Source organism: Peromyscus leucopus, chromosome 15, assembly GCF_004664715.2.
Source record: "Peromyscus leucopus breed LL Stock chromosome 15, UCI_PerLeu_2.1, whole genome shotgun sequence".
NCBI classification, from domain to species: Eukaryota; Metazoa; Chordata; class Mammalia; order Rodentia; family Cricetidae; genus Peromyscus; species Peromyscus leucopus.
Window position 1 is genome coordinate 82,409,003 of NC_051076.1, and position 19,127 is coordinate 82,428,129.

Consider the following 19,127-nt stretch of genomic DNA (forward strand, 5'->3'; position numbering starts at 1 on the left):
CGTGGATTCCCAGAGCAGGCTGGCCAGCTAACCCAGGCGAAGCTTCAGGCTCCCGAGAGACTTGGACTAAGAACACAAAAGCCCCTGAAGACAGACACCCGAGTTCTGACCTCCACCCACGCACACCAGTCCCTGGACTGTGGAAGCGCTTTTCTCCCCAACACTACTTACCCCGGCTGTTGGAACGTTCACGGGCTTCCTTCTCTTTGTTTGGAAAGCCGTTCCCAACCACCGCTTCATAACCCTTCATATTAGAGTAAGGACTAATTTGAAATCTGTTCAACAACAACAGCAACAGAAACAGCTTAAATTGACTTGGGTTCACAGGGTGAAATGAGGTTTTTTTTCGGTCTGACCTGTCATCATGCTCGTTACTATATAATTGACCACAAGAACATATGCTTTTTAAACTCTCAGAGTTAGGAAAGTTCACAGCTCTTGAATTGAGAGTAGGATTGTCCCTGATGTTCATATTTGGGCTGACTATATCACCAGTGTTACAAGTTAGCACACAGAGTTCACTCTAGTTCACTTTCTGAGCTGTTAATTAAGTAGCTGCAGAGGAACACTTACAGCCCCCCACCCCAGCAAGTCTGAGTGACATCCTTGCTCACAAAGTGATGTGAAGTTGGGGCTAGTTTTAATGTTCTGTCATCTGAGAACTCTCCACTGTGTCCTTCAGCTTTGTTGAAAGCAAAGAAGCAGAAATCCTCTCGACTTGTGAAAGCGCTTCTGAGAGCCCTCCACGCTCCCAGCTTCCCGGAAGTGTCACAAAGCAGGTTTCAGGGTGCAGCAGATGCTTGCTTATGCTGGCCCGGCGTTCAGTTGAAGACATGACTTTAAATCCGGCATACTCGGACAGGGCTGGGAAAACTAAAATGTTATTCATTTGAATCCACGTGGAAGGAGGTATCTGACTGATGCCGGGGGCCTCTGCATCAGCACTCTGACTCACCTGCACATGCGCTCTCAGAAAAGTCAACTCTCTACCATGGTCAGCTCCCACCAAATTCTGCTCCCAGATTAGACAGGGCCTGGTTTAGCCACCAATTTACCACCTTTGTGAACTAGGGCGCCACCTTTATGATTTCTGGAAGATGTTCTTGAATGAAAAATTAAAAAAATAGGGCTGGAGAGATGGCTCAGAGGTTAAGAGCACTGCTTGTTCTTCCAAAGGTCCTGAGTTCAATTCCCAGCAACCACATGGTGCCTCACAACCATCTATAATGAGATCTGGTGCCCTCTTCTGGCCTGCAGGGATATGTGCAGACAGAATACTGTATGTGTAAGAAATAAATAAATAAATCTTTTTTTTTTAAAAAAAAAAAAAAAAGAAAAATTAAAAAAATAAAAGGAGGTCGTGACTGTTCCAGGCATGGTGGAGGAGAAGGTTTATTGTAGATAGGAGGGAGCATATAGTCAGAGTACAGAGTGAACATGACCCTGAGCCATGCCATGTGAGGAGAAGGGGGAGGGGAGAGCCAGGAGACCTAGAGGCAAGGGGGTAAAAGGAGGAAAGGGCCGGTGCAGCCAAAATGACTGGATAATATAGGGAAGAGCCTCTGGGGGAAGGGCAGCCCAGCCCCTGGGCTGGAGACTTCAGGGTAGCGGGTGAGGCATGCTAGCCAGGAGGACCAAGTAACAGATAAGGGACAGAAGGATGCTGGGAGAAACTGCTGGTGGCCAGCATCAGCTTTGATCTGTTAACAGGCACCTGTTAGATTTTGTCCGGGGTTTGAGACCTAACAGTTCTCTCCGCCTTGAACCCTTGGAAATGATACATTTTTGACAGGAGGTGGATATGATTTTGACAGGCTGGGGATGTCTTAGTCAGTTCGTACAACACTCACCTAGCATGCACAGAGCCCTGGATTTGGTCCCCAGTACCAAATAAAACCTAGTGTGGCAGATAGAAGTGTAAGTCCTTGTGTTAGTGTGAGAAGCCTGGTTCTGAGCGGGAGAAGGGAAAGAAGGCTTCAGGATACTTAGCGGGTCAGAGTTAACAAGAGTCACGTACAAGTCAGGTGCATGGAAGGTAATGTCCCGGAACCCTTCTCAGAGTCTTCTAGACTGCATTACTCTGTTGTTTTTAATTTTTAGCTTTATTGTGTGTGTGTGTGTGTGTGTGTGTGTGTGTGTGTGTGTGTGTGTGTGTCCACGCCACAGCCCATTTGTGGAGGTCAGACAACTTGCGGGAGTTGGTTTTCTCCCTTCATCATGTGGGTCCCAGGAACTAAACTCAGGTCATCAGACTTGGGGTCAAGCACCTTTATCTCACCCTTTGTTCATCTTAAAAAACAAACAAACAAAACAAAACTCGTGTGTGTGTGTGTGTGTGTGTGTGTGTGTGTGTGTGTGTGTGTGTGAATGCTAGTGCCAGAGGAGGCCCGAGATCTTGAATGGATCCGTGGAGCTGGGCATTCCAGGCAGCTGTAAGCTGACTGATGTGGGTGCTGGGAAACAAACTCTAGCTCCTGTGTTCATCTTTTAAAATGTTGTTTCAAGTAATGTTAGTTAGTCAATGATCCTGGCATTGTTAGAATTGTTTCTAACAATCAGTCACACTGCCTGATTACTGTGGCAATGTATCTTATTTATTGCCAAATTACAGAAATCAAACGTATGCTTCCTATCAGGCATGTACCAAGAAATTTAATTTCTCGTTTTAGGTTTGTATTCATGAAAATTAATTGTAGAAGTGCTACTAATTTCAAAAGTCGTTTGCAGGCTTGGCACCAGCCAATGGCCTGATGTTGGTTTCACATTGTAGTCGGTATTGTTCATTTGTGCCTACCAAATCGTCATGTGCCACTTGCAATAAAGACAGAACTCACAGAAAGCTTGAGGCACCTCTTACGTTGCTAATTTAGCTTAGGCGAAGTCTAAGAGCTGAATCAAACTAGCCAAGATCAGCTTCTGCTCTGAGTACTGTGGATTCTGAAGGCAAGATCCTACTACATTGCCATTTGCATTTGTTTTCTTAGGACACAGTCCCATCCATTTGCTTCACATATTGTCTGTAGTTACTTCTGTGGCGTGAGCAATCACAGCAGAGGCCCTAGGCATAGAAGGCATACGGTAGTTATGTCAGGCATGGTAGAAAAACTCGACACCAATCATTGGTGTAGGAGGAAGAGACTCACGAAGTTCCTCTGAGGGGGAAAGGTGTAGTTACCATGCCTTAGCCTGGTGAAGTGAAGCTGATCATTTCACTGTGCTGTGTACCCTCATGTATTTAATAAGTCAGCCGCTGACAGGCATTTCAGCTATTCTGGCTTTTGAAATAATAACTTCTGTAGTGAATAGTGTCGTATAACCCATATCCAAATTGATTGAGACCAGAAATGTCTCAAGTATTAATCCCGCACACCTCCCACCCCCTGCCGATTTTGGAGTAATGAGATATCTTGGCTTTGGAAGGACACATTTCCCTTAAAGACAGAGATGGCACCTGCAGATGAAAGCTGATGCAGCTATGAAGGCTGGAAATAGCAAGACAGCAAAATTTTGTCATACAACACTGACGGAGAAATGTGTTGAAGCCTAAGACAGTGGTTCTGAACAGTAAGATCAGGCAGAGTTGGACTTAGCTGGACATCAGATGTCATCTCAATGGCCTGATGTGAAGCCAGTTTCTGGACATAATTGTGTGCCTGGAGGAGCTGAAGGCAGGAGATGCAGGTGGCCAGGCAGACACAGGGAAGACGGGGACAGTGCTTCAGGGACACCATCCTGGCTGATCTCTAAGTGTCTCCTTGCTTTTATCTGTTGGCTTTCTTTCTGTATGTGTGTGTGACAGTGCAGCTCAACACGGACACGGTGTGCACACCCTGCCTCCTCGGCTTCTTCTCAGATGTCTTTTCATCCACGGACAGATGCAGGCCCTGGACCAAGTAAGTGACCGGTGCAGAAGCCCGAGGACCTGTGCGGGTTTGGACCGGTCAGCCTCAGCAGCTCCGGGTGGAAGGCGGGTTTGGACCGGTCAGCCCCAGCAGCTCCGGGTGGAAGGCGGGTTTGGACCGGTCAGCCTCAGCAGCTCCGGGTGGAAGGCGGGTTTGGACCGGTCAGCCCCAGCAGCTCCGGGTGGAAGGCGGGTTTGGACCAGTCAGCCCCAGCAGCTCCGGGTGGAAGGCGGGTTGAGTGTGTCAGGTTAGCCTCCTCTTGGAAAGTCTGTCCATGGCATGGTAGGGAGTGATTCTGGCAAGCTCGCAGTCGGACCTGGCATATGTCAGAGCTTTGTGCCACTTCTTAGATTCAGAAATATATGACCTTCAGTTCCAGCTTCTTTTTCCTTTACCTCACTTTATTTAGTTGAAAGTTGTTGGTGACTTCTTTGTCTGGGGCAGGGGTGGGCTGCTGCAGGTGGAACGTAAGGCCTGCAGATGTGCTAGGCATGTCCTCTGTGACTGAGCTGTGTCCCCAGCTTGAGTTAGGCCAAGTATTGTCTGTCACTCACCACTCTCACTTCCCATCATCACCGGCTTGCTCACCTGGAAGTGAGTGCATATAGGTGGCCCCAGTCTGTGTGAGTGTACGCTGTAAATGCTTTGGGTTTTCTTGTACAATCCTGAAGCTCTTTACAAGCCAAATAACAGAAGTCCATTGGCACCTTTGATTTTATCCCATCCATGATCATCCTGTTTCATCGATATTTTAATTTCCAGTTTATTTATTATTTTTGCTGATGAGGAGGAACCCAGGGCTTTGCAATACGAAGTTACCTGATGATTTTTTCCTACACTGAAATGGGGATCTCTGGCTTCTCACAGCCGCCGTGTACCTCACTGGGGAAACGCACCACCCCTCCTCACTAAGTTCTGAGTTTTCTTCCGAGATAAGTTTTGTAGAGATAGTGTGGTATACAAACTGGCTTGGGAAATGTTTCAGGTTTATTTCAGGTTCTGGCATACTTTTAGATGTGTACTGAGAACTTTTGGAGAAGGATGCCAGGTCTAAACACAGAATTGTTTTGTCTCTCATGTGTACCTTATACACAGAACCTGAAGACAATTACACACCCTAAATTATTTTTGTGAGTGAAACAAAATTTCATGATGTCTGATTTCCTAATTGAGATTTCATGTCAGTGTTCTAAAACTTTCCCATTTTGACTGTTGGATTTTGGCTAGGGACGCTTGACTAACGTATAGTTTAGCACCTCCCATGAGTTACACAGAACAAGCTTTTCTTTGCATCCTGTCGTCTAATACTGGTGATAAGTGCAATGAGTCCTCAGTTCCAAATATATTCTTCATTTTAAAAAGCTCACATTACCCATCCCACAAGCTGCTGCTGTTGCATCTACTTCTCCTGTTCCCATCATTCACTGTTTTCAGACAGGGTCTCGTTGTGCCTCCTAGTACCCCGACTGTCAGGATCACAGTGTATACCACCACCTGTGGCTCAGTAGGTTCTTACTAAACACTGGTTCCCAATGAATTTTATTCAGGTTTTGTGTTGAGAAGATTGTATTTTTCATCTTTAGAATTGCACTCATCAAAACTCTGTCCGCACTTGAAGTCCTGTTTACTGAAGTTCCTTCTTCACTCTTGCCCGCAACCCCCCCCCCATGTTCTCAGTAGTTCTAAGAGTGTTCCCCAAGCACTCCATCCACCCCTGAGGGCTTCTGCTCCCCATGGCAAGGTGGGGGGTTCAAGCATCCAGACAGCTTCCCTTCCTTAAAGATTTATTTGTTGTGTGTTCTATCTTCTTGTATGTCTTCAAACCAGTAGAGGGCACCAGATCTCATTAGAGATGGTTGTGAGCCACCATGTGGTTGCTCGGGATTGAACTCAGGACCTCTGGAAGAGTACCCAGTACTCTTAACCTCTGAGCCATCCCTCCAGCCCTGAAGGAGCTGCCAGTCTAGCTCAGTATGACATTTCCTTCGTTTGGTTTTTAAAATCAAAAGTATTGATCCACAGCCATTGCCTGCTTTTTCCTCACAGCTGTACCCTCCTTGGAATGATAGAAGCGCACCCAGGGACGACGAAATCTGATGTGGTCTGCAGCTCTTCTCTGACATTGAGAAAATCACCTCAGGGTACGGCGAGCATAACCTGTGGGAGGCACATGGCCCCGGGGTGGTCTCTCCAGAATGACAAGCTGCTTGTGGGAGGCACATGGCCCCGGGGTGGTCTCTCCAGAATGACAAGCTGCTTGTGGGAGGCACATGGCCCCGGGGTGGTCTCTCCAGAATGACAAGCTGCTGTGGGAGGCACATGGCCCCGGGGTGGTCTCTCCAGAATGACAAGCTGCTGTAGGAGGCACATGGCCCCGGGGTGGTCTCTCCAGAATGACAAGCTGCTGTGGGAGGCACATGGCCCCGGGGTGGTCTCTCCAGAAGTGATAAGCTGCAGCCACAGGGATTCATTTCTGCTTTTCAGCTCATTCTGTCCATGATTGTCTTGGTATTATTTTTGTTTTTATCAGCATTTTATTTGCTTAAAAGATTTATTCTCTTTCTGTTTTATGTGTATGGATATGTTGACTACATCTATGTGCACCACCTGTGTGCATTGCTCAAGGAGGCCAGAGGAGGGCATAGGATCCTCTGCTACTGGAGTTGCAGACAGTTGTGAGCTGCCATGTGGGCACTAAGAATCAAGCCCAGGTCCTCTGTAAGAGCAGCCAGTGCTTTCAACTGCTGAGCCATTTCTCCAGCCCCATCATTTTGTTTTGTCTTGTTTTAAACAGTATGAGCTTTTTTTAAAAAATTTGTTTATTTATTTTATGTACATGGGTGTTTTGTCTCCATTTATGCCTGTGCATAACACACATGCTCAGTGCCCCAGGAGGCCTGAAGAGTGTTGGATCCCCTGGGACAGGAGTTACAGACAGTCATGTGAGCCGCCATGTAGGTGCTGGGTATTGAACCTGGGTCTTCTGGAAGAGCAGCCAGGTCTCAAGTGCTGAGTCATCTCTCCAGCTCCCCTCCCCAATTCCAATTTTTTTCTTCTCTTCTTTTCTCTTCTCTTCTCTCCTCTCCTCTTCCTTCCTCCTCCTCTTCCTTCCTCCTCCTCCTTCTTCTTCTCCCCCTCCCTCTCTCTCTCTCTTTCTCCCCCCCCCCATCTGTTGGGGATTTTACCCAGTGATAATAATTTTTTTTACACAGAGTTAGGAGTAAGCTATAAACATAAATGTCAATGCCAATGCCAATGCCCAGGTTTGTAGGGGGTGATAGATGAGGGCGCCTATGTGGAGATTTTGATCAAGCCAAATAAAGCCACTTGTTAGTTCTGGCTGTGATTATCTGTGAGCATTTGTAGATCAAGCTAATCTAAATATGGATTTGAAAGCTTGACAGAAAGCCGCTGGCTGGCAGAGGCCTCGATCTGGCTGCTTTAGGTGAGTGGTGGGTGCACCTCAGAAGCAAGCAGCCTGGGGAAAGACCTTTCTAACATGCAGAGAACCAGGTCACAGAACAACAATAAGGTTGTGAATAAGAAGAGCAGGTGGTGAATGACAGACTCAGAGAGATGATGAACCAAGACAGCATGGTGGATGGCATTCAACTTATTCTCAAGCAGAGCTAGGACAGTGGGTCTGGGCTGGCCTCACCTGGAGGGGAGGCCCCTGAGCAGGGTGGGTTAAGCTTTGAAGAGTGTCCTCTAACAGCTGGGACCTCTCTGCACTTCCGGGTTGAGAGCTCTCCACTGCGGTTACCTAGACACCCACATCCTTGATTCTTGGGATGGATTTACAGGACTTTATCATCATTTAACTTGGTAAACTGAAATGATCTTGAATACCGTGTTTTCTTCACAACAGAAGTCCAGATTTACCTGCCCAGTCTCATCATTCTGCTCCTCTTCGTCTCTGTGGTGCTGGTCGCTGCCGTTGTCTTTGGCGTTTACTACCGGAAGGGAGGGAAAGCGTTGACAGGTATTGTGTCCGCGGTGGCATCTGAAAGGTGGTCGGGGAGAATACGAGTACTTTCCATGAAGGTATCATAGGAGACGAGCATATTGTCCCTGACTGTCATGGAATCTGCTTTTTAAATTTCTCACTTGTGAGACTAGGGTGGTAGCTCAGTGGTTAGAGCACTGGTGGCTCTTCTTGAGGACCTGGGTTCAGTTCCCAGCACCCACCACATGGTAGCTCACAACTGTCTTAACTCCAGTTCCATGGAACTTGACACCCTCATGCAGAGACATATGCAGGCAAAACACCAATGCACATAAAAAAAATAAATAAAATAACATTTTTGCTTATTATGTGTATCCATGATGTATGTGTGGGTGTGTGAGCCACAATGGACATGTGGAGGTCAGAGAAAAACTTTGTGGAATTTGACCTTTAAGTGAGTTTTGGGGGTCAAACTCGGGTTCATCAAGTAAAGTTTATTTGCACCCTAAGACAAGCACCTTTGTGTCTGAGTCTTTGTTCTCGTCTAGCAACAATAATGACAAGAACCAAAGGACGACATTTGTGTATGGGTAAACAACATTCAGCCTTTCTGAAATTGCTCCCGTGCCGCTGCTGGGGGCCCACACTGTATCTCTGTGCATCTCTGACACACAGGGGCTTATCGTCACCCCTGATGGGTCCCCTGTGGATGCATGCACCCATCCAATACAGACAAATGCTCAGATACATGGTTAGATGGGGGAGTTTTGATTGGGGTACTGTTTTGAAATGTGAATCTAAAATTATGAAAATAGATGACTTTGTATTTTTGGAATTTAGGGGTTTGTTTTCAAAATAGAGAAACCAATGTTACTTCATTTCTTAGGGATATCTGCAAAAAGGTAGATAGTGTTTTAAACATCACATCATGGTTGACTTTTATATGACACTGCTAAACGAAGTGTGTTTTTTATTGAAGGGATGCCAGACTCCTTAGTTTTGTTTTTTTTTTTTTTCAAATATATCATAATCATCTTAAAACTTTTGCTTATTGTGTGTTCATGATGTATGTAGGGTGCATGTGCCATGACACATATGTGGAAGCCAAAGGACAACTTGGTGGAGTTTGTTCTCTCTTTTCACCTTTAAGTGTGTTTGGGGGTCAAACTGAGGTTCAACAAGCAAAACAAACCTTGTTGAGCCACACACTTGCAGTCTTGGTGCTCAGAGGGTAGAGGCAGGAGAGGTTCGAGGCCAGCCTGGGCAACATAGGGAGACCCCATGTTTAAAACCAAAAGTCCAAGGGCTGGGGCTATAGCCCAGTAGTAAAGTGCTTGCCTAGCATAAGAAAGGCCTCAGGTGTGATCCTCAGCCCTGGTTGATGGGGGTATGGAGAAGAAAGATAGGAGGAGAAAGAGAATATAAGTTTGGGGGGCGGGCAGAGGGAGAAGGAGAGAGAGAAGAAGAGTTCAATTCCACAGAAGCCAAGGGTTTGTAATCCAGAGGTTCAGACAATGAATCAGTGGAGGAAGCTTGAAGAAAATGGAGAATCCACACTTTGTCAAAGTATATAGTAGGAATTATTCACAGGGCATCCTGTGAAGTGTGCTTCCTTCCTCCCCACCTGTGATCCCAGCACTTGAGGCTGCAGAGATTAGAAGGGCATCTCTTGAGCAAGCTGCTGGCTAGATTATCTGTTCTAGTGAGCCTTGGGTTTAAGTGAGATATCCTGCCTCAGTGTGTAAGGTGGAGAGTGACTCACAAAGATGCCTGGTATCAAGCTCACACACATATACACACACACAGGCACACCATGAACAGGCACACACCTATGGACATGTGTATGCACATGCATGCACAGCACACATACATGCAAGCCTACATACATACATGCACATCACATTCAAGCAAAAACAAAACCACAAGAATCTGCAGCTCCTGACTTCCCTGTTCATAGTAAAGAGAACATTGGATTTTCATAAGTTATGCAATAAAACTTTATCTTTGCATATTATTGTCACAGATACACCTTCTTCGTACCCCTCTTGGTCATTTTGCTTCTCAAGTGCACAATAACAGTTCGAAGGGAATGAGAATGCCTGTAGTCTAACAGCATCATGGCAGACCCAGCTGTATCCATAGGTATTCGATGGAGTAGTTTGGCTTCTGTTGCTATGATAAACACCATGACCAAAAGTAACGTAGAAGGAAGAGGCGTTTGTTTGCTTGTCTGTTCGTCTATCTTACACTTTACAGCCCAGAAATCGGGGCAGGAGCTCAAGCCAGGAACCTGGAGGCAGGAACTGAAGCAGAGGCCATGGAGGAGTGCTTCTTACTGGCTTGTTTCCCATGGCTTGCTCAGCTACCTTTCTTTTTAACATCTTTTAAAATTTATTTTATGTGCATGGGTGTTTGGTCTACATGTAAGTCTGTGCACCACATGCATGCCTGCTACCCTCAGAAGCCAGAAGAAGGCATTGGATCCTGTGGCACTAGAGTTACAAATGATTGTGAGCCTACATGTAGGTGATGGGAATTGAACCTGGGTCATCTGGAAGAGCAGACAGTGTTCTTAACTGCAGAGCTATCTTTCCATCTCCTCAGCTACCTGTCTTAGCCCAGGGATGGCATTGCTCACAATAGACTGGGCCCTCCCTCCCACATCAATCAGCAGTCGAGGAAATGTCCCCCAGACAGTCCACAGGCCAGTCTGACGGAGACAGTTCCGCCAGTTGAAGGCCACGCTTCCTAGGTGCTTAGGTTTGTGTCAAGTTGGCAAAAACTAACTTTAACAGGGATTTTTTTCTCTAGAGATCAGCAAGTTCTGCTTTTGTTCAAAAGTAAGATGCCTTCAGAGCATTTAAATCAGTTAATTTATTAAATGTTTGGTTGACTCCCACCCCTGTGCTGGAGATCGAACCCAGGTCTTTGCTTTTGTTAAGCAAGTACTGCACCACTGAGCCATCTACTAGTCCTGTTGCACCCCTGCGCTGAGGATGGACCTAGAGCTTTGTGAATGCCACACACGCTTTCTGCCACGGAGCTTCACCCCCAGCCCTGGGTGAATTATAATCAAATACTTTGGCTCAGGAATGTTAACACCTTACCGTAACACTGAGAGGGGGTATGTTTATGTAGAATGATCTAAAATGGGAGAAAGTCAAATACACAGAAGAAGAGACTGAAACAGGGCAGGAAGAAGGAAATGGGGAGAGGTAGGTCAAAGGCTACAGTAGCAGATGTATAGGATAAACACACCTAGAGAAGAAAATTGTACTGATGAGAAGGTTTGCTAAGAGAGTTGATTTTAGCTCTTCTTGCTACATACAAATCACCACGTGACGTGATGGATAAGTTAATCTGTTTTGTTGTAGTGACCACTGTACCATCTATATTTACCTTATAACATCATGCTGTATAAGTTAAATATCTAAAGTTAAAGTTTATATTAAAGTAAGTAGAAATCATAACATGAGGTTCTTATCTTCGCTTTTTTTTCCAGCTAATTTGTGGAACTGGGTCAATGACGCTTGCAGCAGCCTAAGTGGAAATAAGGTGAACATGCTTACTGCCTCCTCTAAGTCCTGCTGTGGTCTCCAGAGCTGTAACTGGCTGACTGGAGCACACTGCCTACTAGGCAGTGAAACCTCTGTCCAGAACCCATCCCTGTTGAATAAGTCAGCACCCCTTGTCTTCATCACGCCCCCTTCCCACCCCTTCCCTGACCCCAGGCTGGACACTGAATGGTCTTTACTCATGCTAGGCAAGTTTACGACCCCTGAGCCAGACAACAGTCTTTATTCCAATTCTGTTGTCTCTGTGCACGTATTTTTAGAACTGACCTTGATCACCTAGTGCAGATTCCTAGGAGGAACCATCTATGACTTGCTTTTACTCTGTCGTTATTTAATTAATCTTCTCCTTTGTCATAATTTCAAAAATTACTGAAAAGTATTAAGACTATTGTAATGAAAGGCCTGATGCCTGATTCCCAAATCCATCAGTAGTTTACACTTTATCACACGGATCTGTTCTGTATGTGACTCAAGTATGTGTGGAATCACTTTAGAGGTAATGGAGATGCTGTATTCCTCTGTTTCTAAATATCTAAATGTACATTCCTTAAGAATAAATAGTCTTTGTCAAACAGTAAATTTACCAAAATGAAAAAATAATAAAACTGAAACAGACTGGAGCAATGGCTCAGTGGTTTAGAGCACGTCCTTCTCTTCCAGAGGGCCTGAGTTCAGTTCTCAGCACTCACGCTAGGCAGCTCACAACCACAGTGGTTACAGCCTGCAACTGTAGCTCAAAGGGATCCCATGCCATTTTCTGGCCAGTTAGGACAACTAGACTCAGATTTAACAAATCTTTTTAAAAAGAAGAAAGCAATGACTGCTCATGTTCCACTCAGTCTCTCCTCTGAAGTAAGTGAATAAATAACTGAGTGTGTAGCTCAGTTGAAAAAGTGAAGTGCTAGGCCAGCAGGCTCAAAACTCTGAGCTGACCAACAGCAGAGAATAAACTTGTCTATAATCCAGGCTCCTGGGAGGTAGGGGCAGGAGGATCAGAAGTTCAGAGTCATCCTGTACTCCCCAATAAGGCCAGCCTCAGTTACATAAGACCCTGTCTCAAATGTCCAAAACTAAACAACAAAAACTGAACAGTGACTTAACCATTTTCCAATCCACATTTGATATTAAAATGCTAATTATTCTAGTTTGTCCTTTACATCTGTTATAAGTATAAAATACATCAACTGCAGACATTAGACTGGTTTCTGTAATTCAGCTCCAATTCCACAGGATCCGCTCTCATCTCTGTAACGGTACGGTGTGTGGGAGGTCTTGGCGGGTTGGGCTGAGGTGTCCTGGTGGATGAGGGAGGGCAGGAGAGGGGAACACACCATGCAGACCCTTGGGTGGGTGGCGTGACATGGTGGAAAGTCACTCACACCCCAGGCACGGCATCCACGTGGAAGTTTACTATAATAGAGAGAGAAAGGGTGAGAAAGGAAAGAGGGAGAGAAGAAGAAAGAGAGGGAGGGAAAGCAGAGGTGTATACACCTCATGATGAGAAAGGGAGGAAGCGGGAGAGGAAGACGAAGGGAGGCGTTTTTTTTTTCCTTAAAGGAGGATTTACATCAGGATGCAGGGCAGGTCCCCAGTGGGAGGGCCAGAATGCCAACACTCTCTCCCTTTTCCTGCTTGGATCTTCCCTTCCCAGCGTTACACCTGAGTCCTTTCATCCTGATAAGCTTGCTTGTTCGCTGAATTGTAGAACACTCAGAACTAAACCACGCCACAAACCGAGCCACTGACTGGAATCCGGCACCTGGGCATGTTGTCATTGTTTTGTTACAGACAGATGTGTGTAGCTAGAGTTTTCCTGCCTGGCCCACAATCAGGACAAATCTCTCTCACCTGCCAGTCCCACAGCCGCTCAGACCCAACCAAGTAAACACAGAGACTTATATTGCTTACAAACTGTATGGCTGTGGCAGACTTCTTGCTAACTGTTCTTATATCTTAAATTGATCCATTTCTATAAATCTATACCTTGCCACATGGCTCGTGGCTTACCGGCATCTTCACATGCGGCTGGTAATGGTGGCGGCTGGCAGTGTCTCTGACTCAGCCTTCCACTTCCCAGAATTCTTCTCCTCCTTGTCCCGCCTATACTTCCTCCTGCCTGACTACTGGCCAATCAGTGTTTTATTTACTAACCAATCAGAGCAACACATTTGCCATACAGAACATCCCACAGCAGATGTGTTCAGGTGTTACTTGGATTATCTCTTCACTTGTCTAGTGTGCAGATGCTATTCATCTCAGTAGAGATCCAGTCATTTCTGTTTGCGTCCTTTCTAGACTTCTCTCACACTCTGTAATTTTAAATAGCATAAATAAAGCCATAGAGTATGGGCCACCCGTACTTGTCAAGGTGGAAACCGTTCATATCAACACTTTCCAGCAGTGGTCAGGCAACCATGCTGTAATAACTCTGGATATTCTGAATTCACATCCCCAGGAGTCCTCAGGTGACTGCTGTGCCACCTCCAGTCAACGGGAAGTGTGTGAAGGCGGCCTACTGATGTCTCTGGAGGAGAAGATGCTTCCAGAAAACATGTGCTATCCGGAAGATGGTCCTAGGCCTGTGTGTGCAGCAGGCGGGTCCTGTGCAGAGGGTGGAGATGCCAGGATGTTTACATTGGTCAGCGAAGTTGAGACCCAGGGGGACCTCTCAAGGAAGGTTCCCACAGAGGATGAGTACACAGACCGGCCCTCACAGCTGCCTGATGGTTCCCTGCTCCTGATCCAGCCCGGAAGCAGATCCACACCCCCTTTCCAGGAGCCCCTGGAAGTCGGGGAGAATGACAGTTTAAGCCAGTGTTTCACAGGGACTGAGAGCACCGTTGACTCTGAAGGCTGCAGCTTCACTGAGCCTCCATGCAGGACTGACTGTACTCCTTTGTCCTCTGAAAAGTACTTGAAAAAAGAAATAGAGGGCGACAGTTGCCTGCCCTGGGTGGCCAGCTCCAACTCACCAGATGGCTACACAGGCTGTGGGAACACTCCTGGGGAGGACCACGAGCCCCTTATGGGGTCTCTGAAATGTGGACCATTGCCCCAGAGTGCCTACAGCATGGGCCTTCCTGGCGAAGCAGCCGCCAGTGCGGCAGAGGCGGGAGAGCAGCCCCAGGACAGGGCTGACGTCAAGCTTCCAAGCTCGGAGAGGGGAGCCTCAGGGCCTGGGAATTCCCCCAGTGACCAGCCACCTGCGTCTGGTAAGTAAACCTTCCTGGGCTCCTGCTTTTGAGCAGAAGGGCCCATCTTGGGTAAAGGTTTCAGAGGCGTGTTTCACAAGTTTCCGGAGAACAGAAAACCGACAGGAGAGACACAGCCCAACTCCTTTGTCTGCTAATTGACACAGGGTCTCTTGTAGCCCAGGCTGGCCCCAAACTCACTATGCATGGCTAGGATGACTTTGAAGTCCTTCTCCTTCTGTTCCATCTCCCTAATACTGGACTCACAAGTGTAGGACGTCACACCGGTTTGCTGGGGCTTCCTGTGTGTTGGCCGAGCATTCTGCCAACGGAGCAAGTGTCCGGCCCCTTGCTAAGCGTCTTTACAGGGGCTTTAGGTTCTCGCTGTGCTTTGCGCTGTGGACTGTGCTGACTGTTGTCATGATGTCATCCCCCAGGGAGGCTGCTACTGCCTTAGGCATGCCTGAGCTCTCCGCCTTCAGGCTTCTCAGGGTTGGGTTTGCGGTTAGCACTCCAACCACAGGACCAAACCCTGAAAGACAAAGTCAACAGTCATTTTAGGAGTGACTGAATCATGGTGTTCCCTCGTATTTGGGGAGGGGTGGGTAAGAGAAACCCAGGCTTCTAAATCTCAGGACAATTAGTTGCTCCCTAGTTATTTAGTTAAGTAGCAAGTTGGTGATGCAGTAAAAGTGTCTTTTGTTACTTTATAAGAACAGCCCCTTTTATAACCACCACATTTAATATGTTTATAAAACCCAGATGATAATTTACAATTTAGCATCATTATAGAGATTTATTGCTGCAACATTGCCGAACACAAACAGCCCACCAGTGATAATATTGTGACTTTTTTCTTGCCTGAGGGTAGAACACCATCTGTTAAAAAACTATGCAGTACAGAGCACTTAACAACTGACAGTGAGGATGTCCTCTGGGTATTAGTAGCCTGGTCAGAGGCAGGGAGGTCACTGAGATTCTTTTGGAAGCTGTGAACATTCTCCAGAAGAAAAAATGAATAGATGGATATGTACCACTTCAGAGGCTTCTCAGAATCCCCCTGCTGAGGGAGGGAGGGAGGGAGAGATGGACTCAGGAAACCAAGCCCATGTGGGGTCCCCTCACCAGAGGTGCCTTTCTTTCCTGGCTCTTGCTTGGGCCTCCAAGTGGTGCCAGCATCTGCATTTTACAGCCTGGAGGTGGCCGGATTGAACCCTGAAGCACAGGCTGTTTGGCCACCTGGTAATATAGGTTCCTGGCTTGACTGGTAGAACAGTGTGCCTTCCTGCCTCCGAGGTGTGGTCTGCTGTAAAAACACTGAATCTCAGCTGTCAGATTGAAGGAGAGGAGACGTTCTGAGAGAACTGACCTGGTTTTCCTCTTCAAGACTCTTCTAGAGCTTTAAAGAAAATGTGTGCATGGTGTGGGGCATGGAGGGAGAAAGAATTTGGAAGCCCAAAACCAAACTTTGTCCTCCTATCAGAGCAAAAACAATAGTCATGTGTATCTGTGATATACTCCTTGAGTATTGAACAGCTAGGCATAGAGGAAAAGACTATCACGTGTCATCGACAGTGTTAATTTGCAAAAAGTTGACACTGCTGTTTCCATGTCTGATGCTTAGCCATGCAGAACACCAGCAGAGCCAGCCAGCTCATCACCACTAGCAGGCCAAATTAATTCTTGCCTGAGGAGATGCAGCAGCCTGATTGATTTTTAAGGCTACCCCATTCTCTCCATAATTACTTCTGCACAAACAGTCCTTATGGTCAAAGTAATATATTCTTAGCCTTTTCAAACTGTCATCATTCATACTCTAAGAGGTGTGTGAAAGTGGGTGATGATGCTCGGGGACCTGTGCCCATCCTCCTTCAAGGCTCTCAGCACTTAAAGGAGATAGCTTCTTCTCCTGGGACTTTAGATTTTATACCAGGCTGTTATTCTGTTTACTTAACCTGATAGCCAGATCAAGTGGTGTCTGAAGAAATAATGGTAACTGGGGACTTCTGCAGGAAAGGGTACCATGCCATCTTTTTTTTAAAAAAAAAAAACTAATTTTATTTAGTGTGTGTGTGCACACACGTGTGTGCAAGTGTGTGCCCATGCACCATGACTCTTGTGTAGATAGAAGTCAGCTTTTGGCAATCTGTTCTCTCCTTCCACTGTGTGAGTCTTGGGGATCAACCTCTGGCTGGCAGCAAGTGACTCTTCCTGCTGAGCCAATCTTCAGCATATGATGCCAGCCTTTCACAAAACAGGAATAGCTGTTCCAAGAGCTCCACAAAGAGAGGCAACCTGAAAAATACTCCTGGTTGTTAAGTCTACTCTAGTGATGCTCTGCCTCTTAACAAGCAGTAAGAATTAGTAGCAGAGACCAGTGAAAGAGAAGCATGCTTTACACTGTGACTAAACAACCAGGCCTTAATTCTTAAGTGATGCTTAATTCTGGTCTCATGATGGTTACCTTAGTCGCAATCCCACTGGTAACAATCTTAATTTCTAGTTCATCGCTGCGGAGACACTGTGACCAAGGCACTTTATAAAAGGAAGCGTTTGATTGGGGGCTTGCTACAGTTCCAGAGTTTCCATAATCATGGCGAGAAGCATGGCAGGAAGCAGGCAGATACTGGAGCAGCAGCTGAGAGCTGATCTATAGGCAGGAGGCAGAGACTGGGCCTGGCACGGACTTTTAGGACCTCAAAGCCCACCCCTAGTGACATTTCTCCTTGGACAAGGCCACACCATCGTCGACAAGGAGGCATCTCCAATTCTTCCTAAACAATCCACCAAATGGGAACCAAACACTCAAATATATGAGCTTCTGGGACCATTATTATTCAAACCCCCACACTACACTTCCTGGTCCCCATAGGCTTGTATCCCTGTCATAATGCAAAGTGTGTTAGGTCAAACTTCAAAGTCCCTGAGGTCTTTCACAGTCTTATACCTGTTTAAAGGTCCAGAGTCTCACTGGGTGGTGTTGGCACATGCCTTTAATCCCAGCACTTGGGAGGCAGAGTCAGGCGGATATTTCTAAGTTTGAGGCCAGCCTGGCCTGCTAGGGCTACACAGAAAAACCCTGTCTCAGAAAAAGGGAGGGGGGCAAAGTTTCTTCTGAGACTCAAGATGATCTCTTAATTGTAACACCCCCTCCCCCCTCACCCCGTAAGAGCAAAAAAAAAAAAAAAAAGTCACATACTTCCAACAGAGGAAAAGAAGTCATATTGAGGACATACTGGACCAGAGCAAGACTGAAACCCGCAGGGCAAACTCCAAATCTTGGAGCTCCATGTCTGATGTCAAAGCGTTTGTGCTCTAGTCCTCCCACTCTTTCCAGCTTTGTTGACAGCAATACCCCCTTTTCCTGGGGCTGGTTCACCACCCTCGATGCAGCTCTCCTTGGCAGATATCCCACGGATCTCCAATGAAATCCAGAGTTCACCTTCACAGCTTCACACAGTGGCCTCTTTGGTCCCCACTTAGGGTCTCCCCTACCACATGGCCTATGTAACCATGGAGGAAGATTCCACGACCCCTTTACACCTGTACTCTTAATTCCAGAACTGTGTGGCTGCAATGGCCAAGTTTAGCTGCTTACTGGAGCTGGAAACTGCCCTATCCTTAAGTTGTATCTGTACAGAATTTTCTTTGTTGTAGCTCTTTAGGAACAAATAACTCCTTAGGTCTGTTCTTTTCACAAGCTTAGCTGGGTGGGGTCTTGCCCCGAGGGTACCACTCCATTTATTCCACTAAGCATCTGGCCTTTCTTTTAAACTTCTCATTTCCTTGAGTACAAGACTGGGATCCAGCGTTATGTTATGTTACATTTCCTGGTTCTCTTTTTCTTTTCAAACTGTATGTTTTGTATTTCTTTTTGCCTTGCTTGCTCTTTTTCATTATAGATTTGCATAAGAGTGACCGTTAATAACCACACGACACAGTCAATACTAGGCCGTCTCGAAAGCTCCACTGCTAATGACATTAGCCTAAAGCTCTTCCAATTTGTCTCCAGCAGACTTTTAGGGCAAGGGCATAAAGCATCCACATTCCTTGCCACAATACAACGAGAATAGTCTGTGCCCTAGCCACTGATGTTGTTATCATCTGAAACCTCTTCAGTTGCTCTCAACACTACTGTCCCCACGTTCCTACCAAGACAGCCCATTAAGCCCAGTTACAGCATTCAATCAAGTTTCTAGTCCAAAGTTCCAAGTGTTACCAACCCTCTAAATAGCATGGTCAGGCCCGTCATGGCAATACCTCAGTCCCTGGTACCAGCTTCTCTCTTAGTCACTGTTCTAGTGCTGTGATGAGACACCGTGACCAAGGCAACTCATACAAGGAAGCATTTCATTGGGGATTTGCTTACGGTTTCAGAGTTAGTCCATAATCAGCATGGTGGCAAGCAGGCACGATGCCAGAGCAGAAACTGAGAGCTTGCATCCTGATCTACAAGCAGGAGGCAGAAATAGAGCAAGAGAGAGGTTGGGCCTGGCTTGGGCTTTTGAAACCT

General features: G+C 46.5%; 1 protein-coding gene across 3 annotated transcripts in view; it reads left to right on the forward strand.

Annotated features, from left to right (window-relative positions):
- Tnfrsf11a (TNF receptor superfamily member 11a) overlaps positions 1-19,127 on the forward strand; it is a 67,560-nt gene that overhangs the window by 38,310 nt on the left and 10,123 nt on the right. For 2 of the 3 annotated variants that reach the window (XM_028883383.2, XM_037211021.1), the window contains exons 5-9: positions 3,800-3,893; positions 5,949-6,043; positions 7,771-7,884; positions 11,351-11,403; positions 13,879-14,635. In XM_028883383.2, coding sequence (XP_028739216.1) covers positions 3,800-3,893; positions 5,949-6,043; positions 7,771-7,884; positions 11,351-11,403; positions 13,879-14,635 — 1,113 coding nt within the window. The remainder of the gene's footprint in view (positions 1-3,799; positions 3,894-5,948; positions 6,044-7,770; positions 7,885-11,350; positions 11,404-13,878; positions 14,636-19,127) is intronic. The other variant, XM_028883384.2, reaches the window with a different exon arrangement.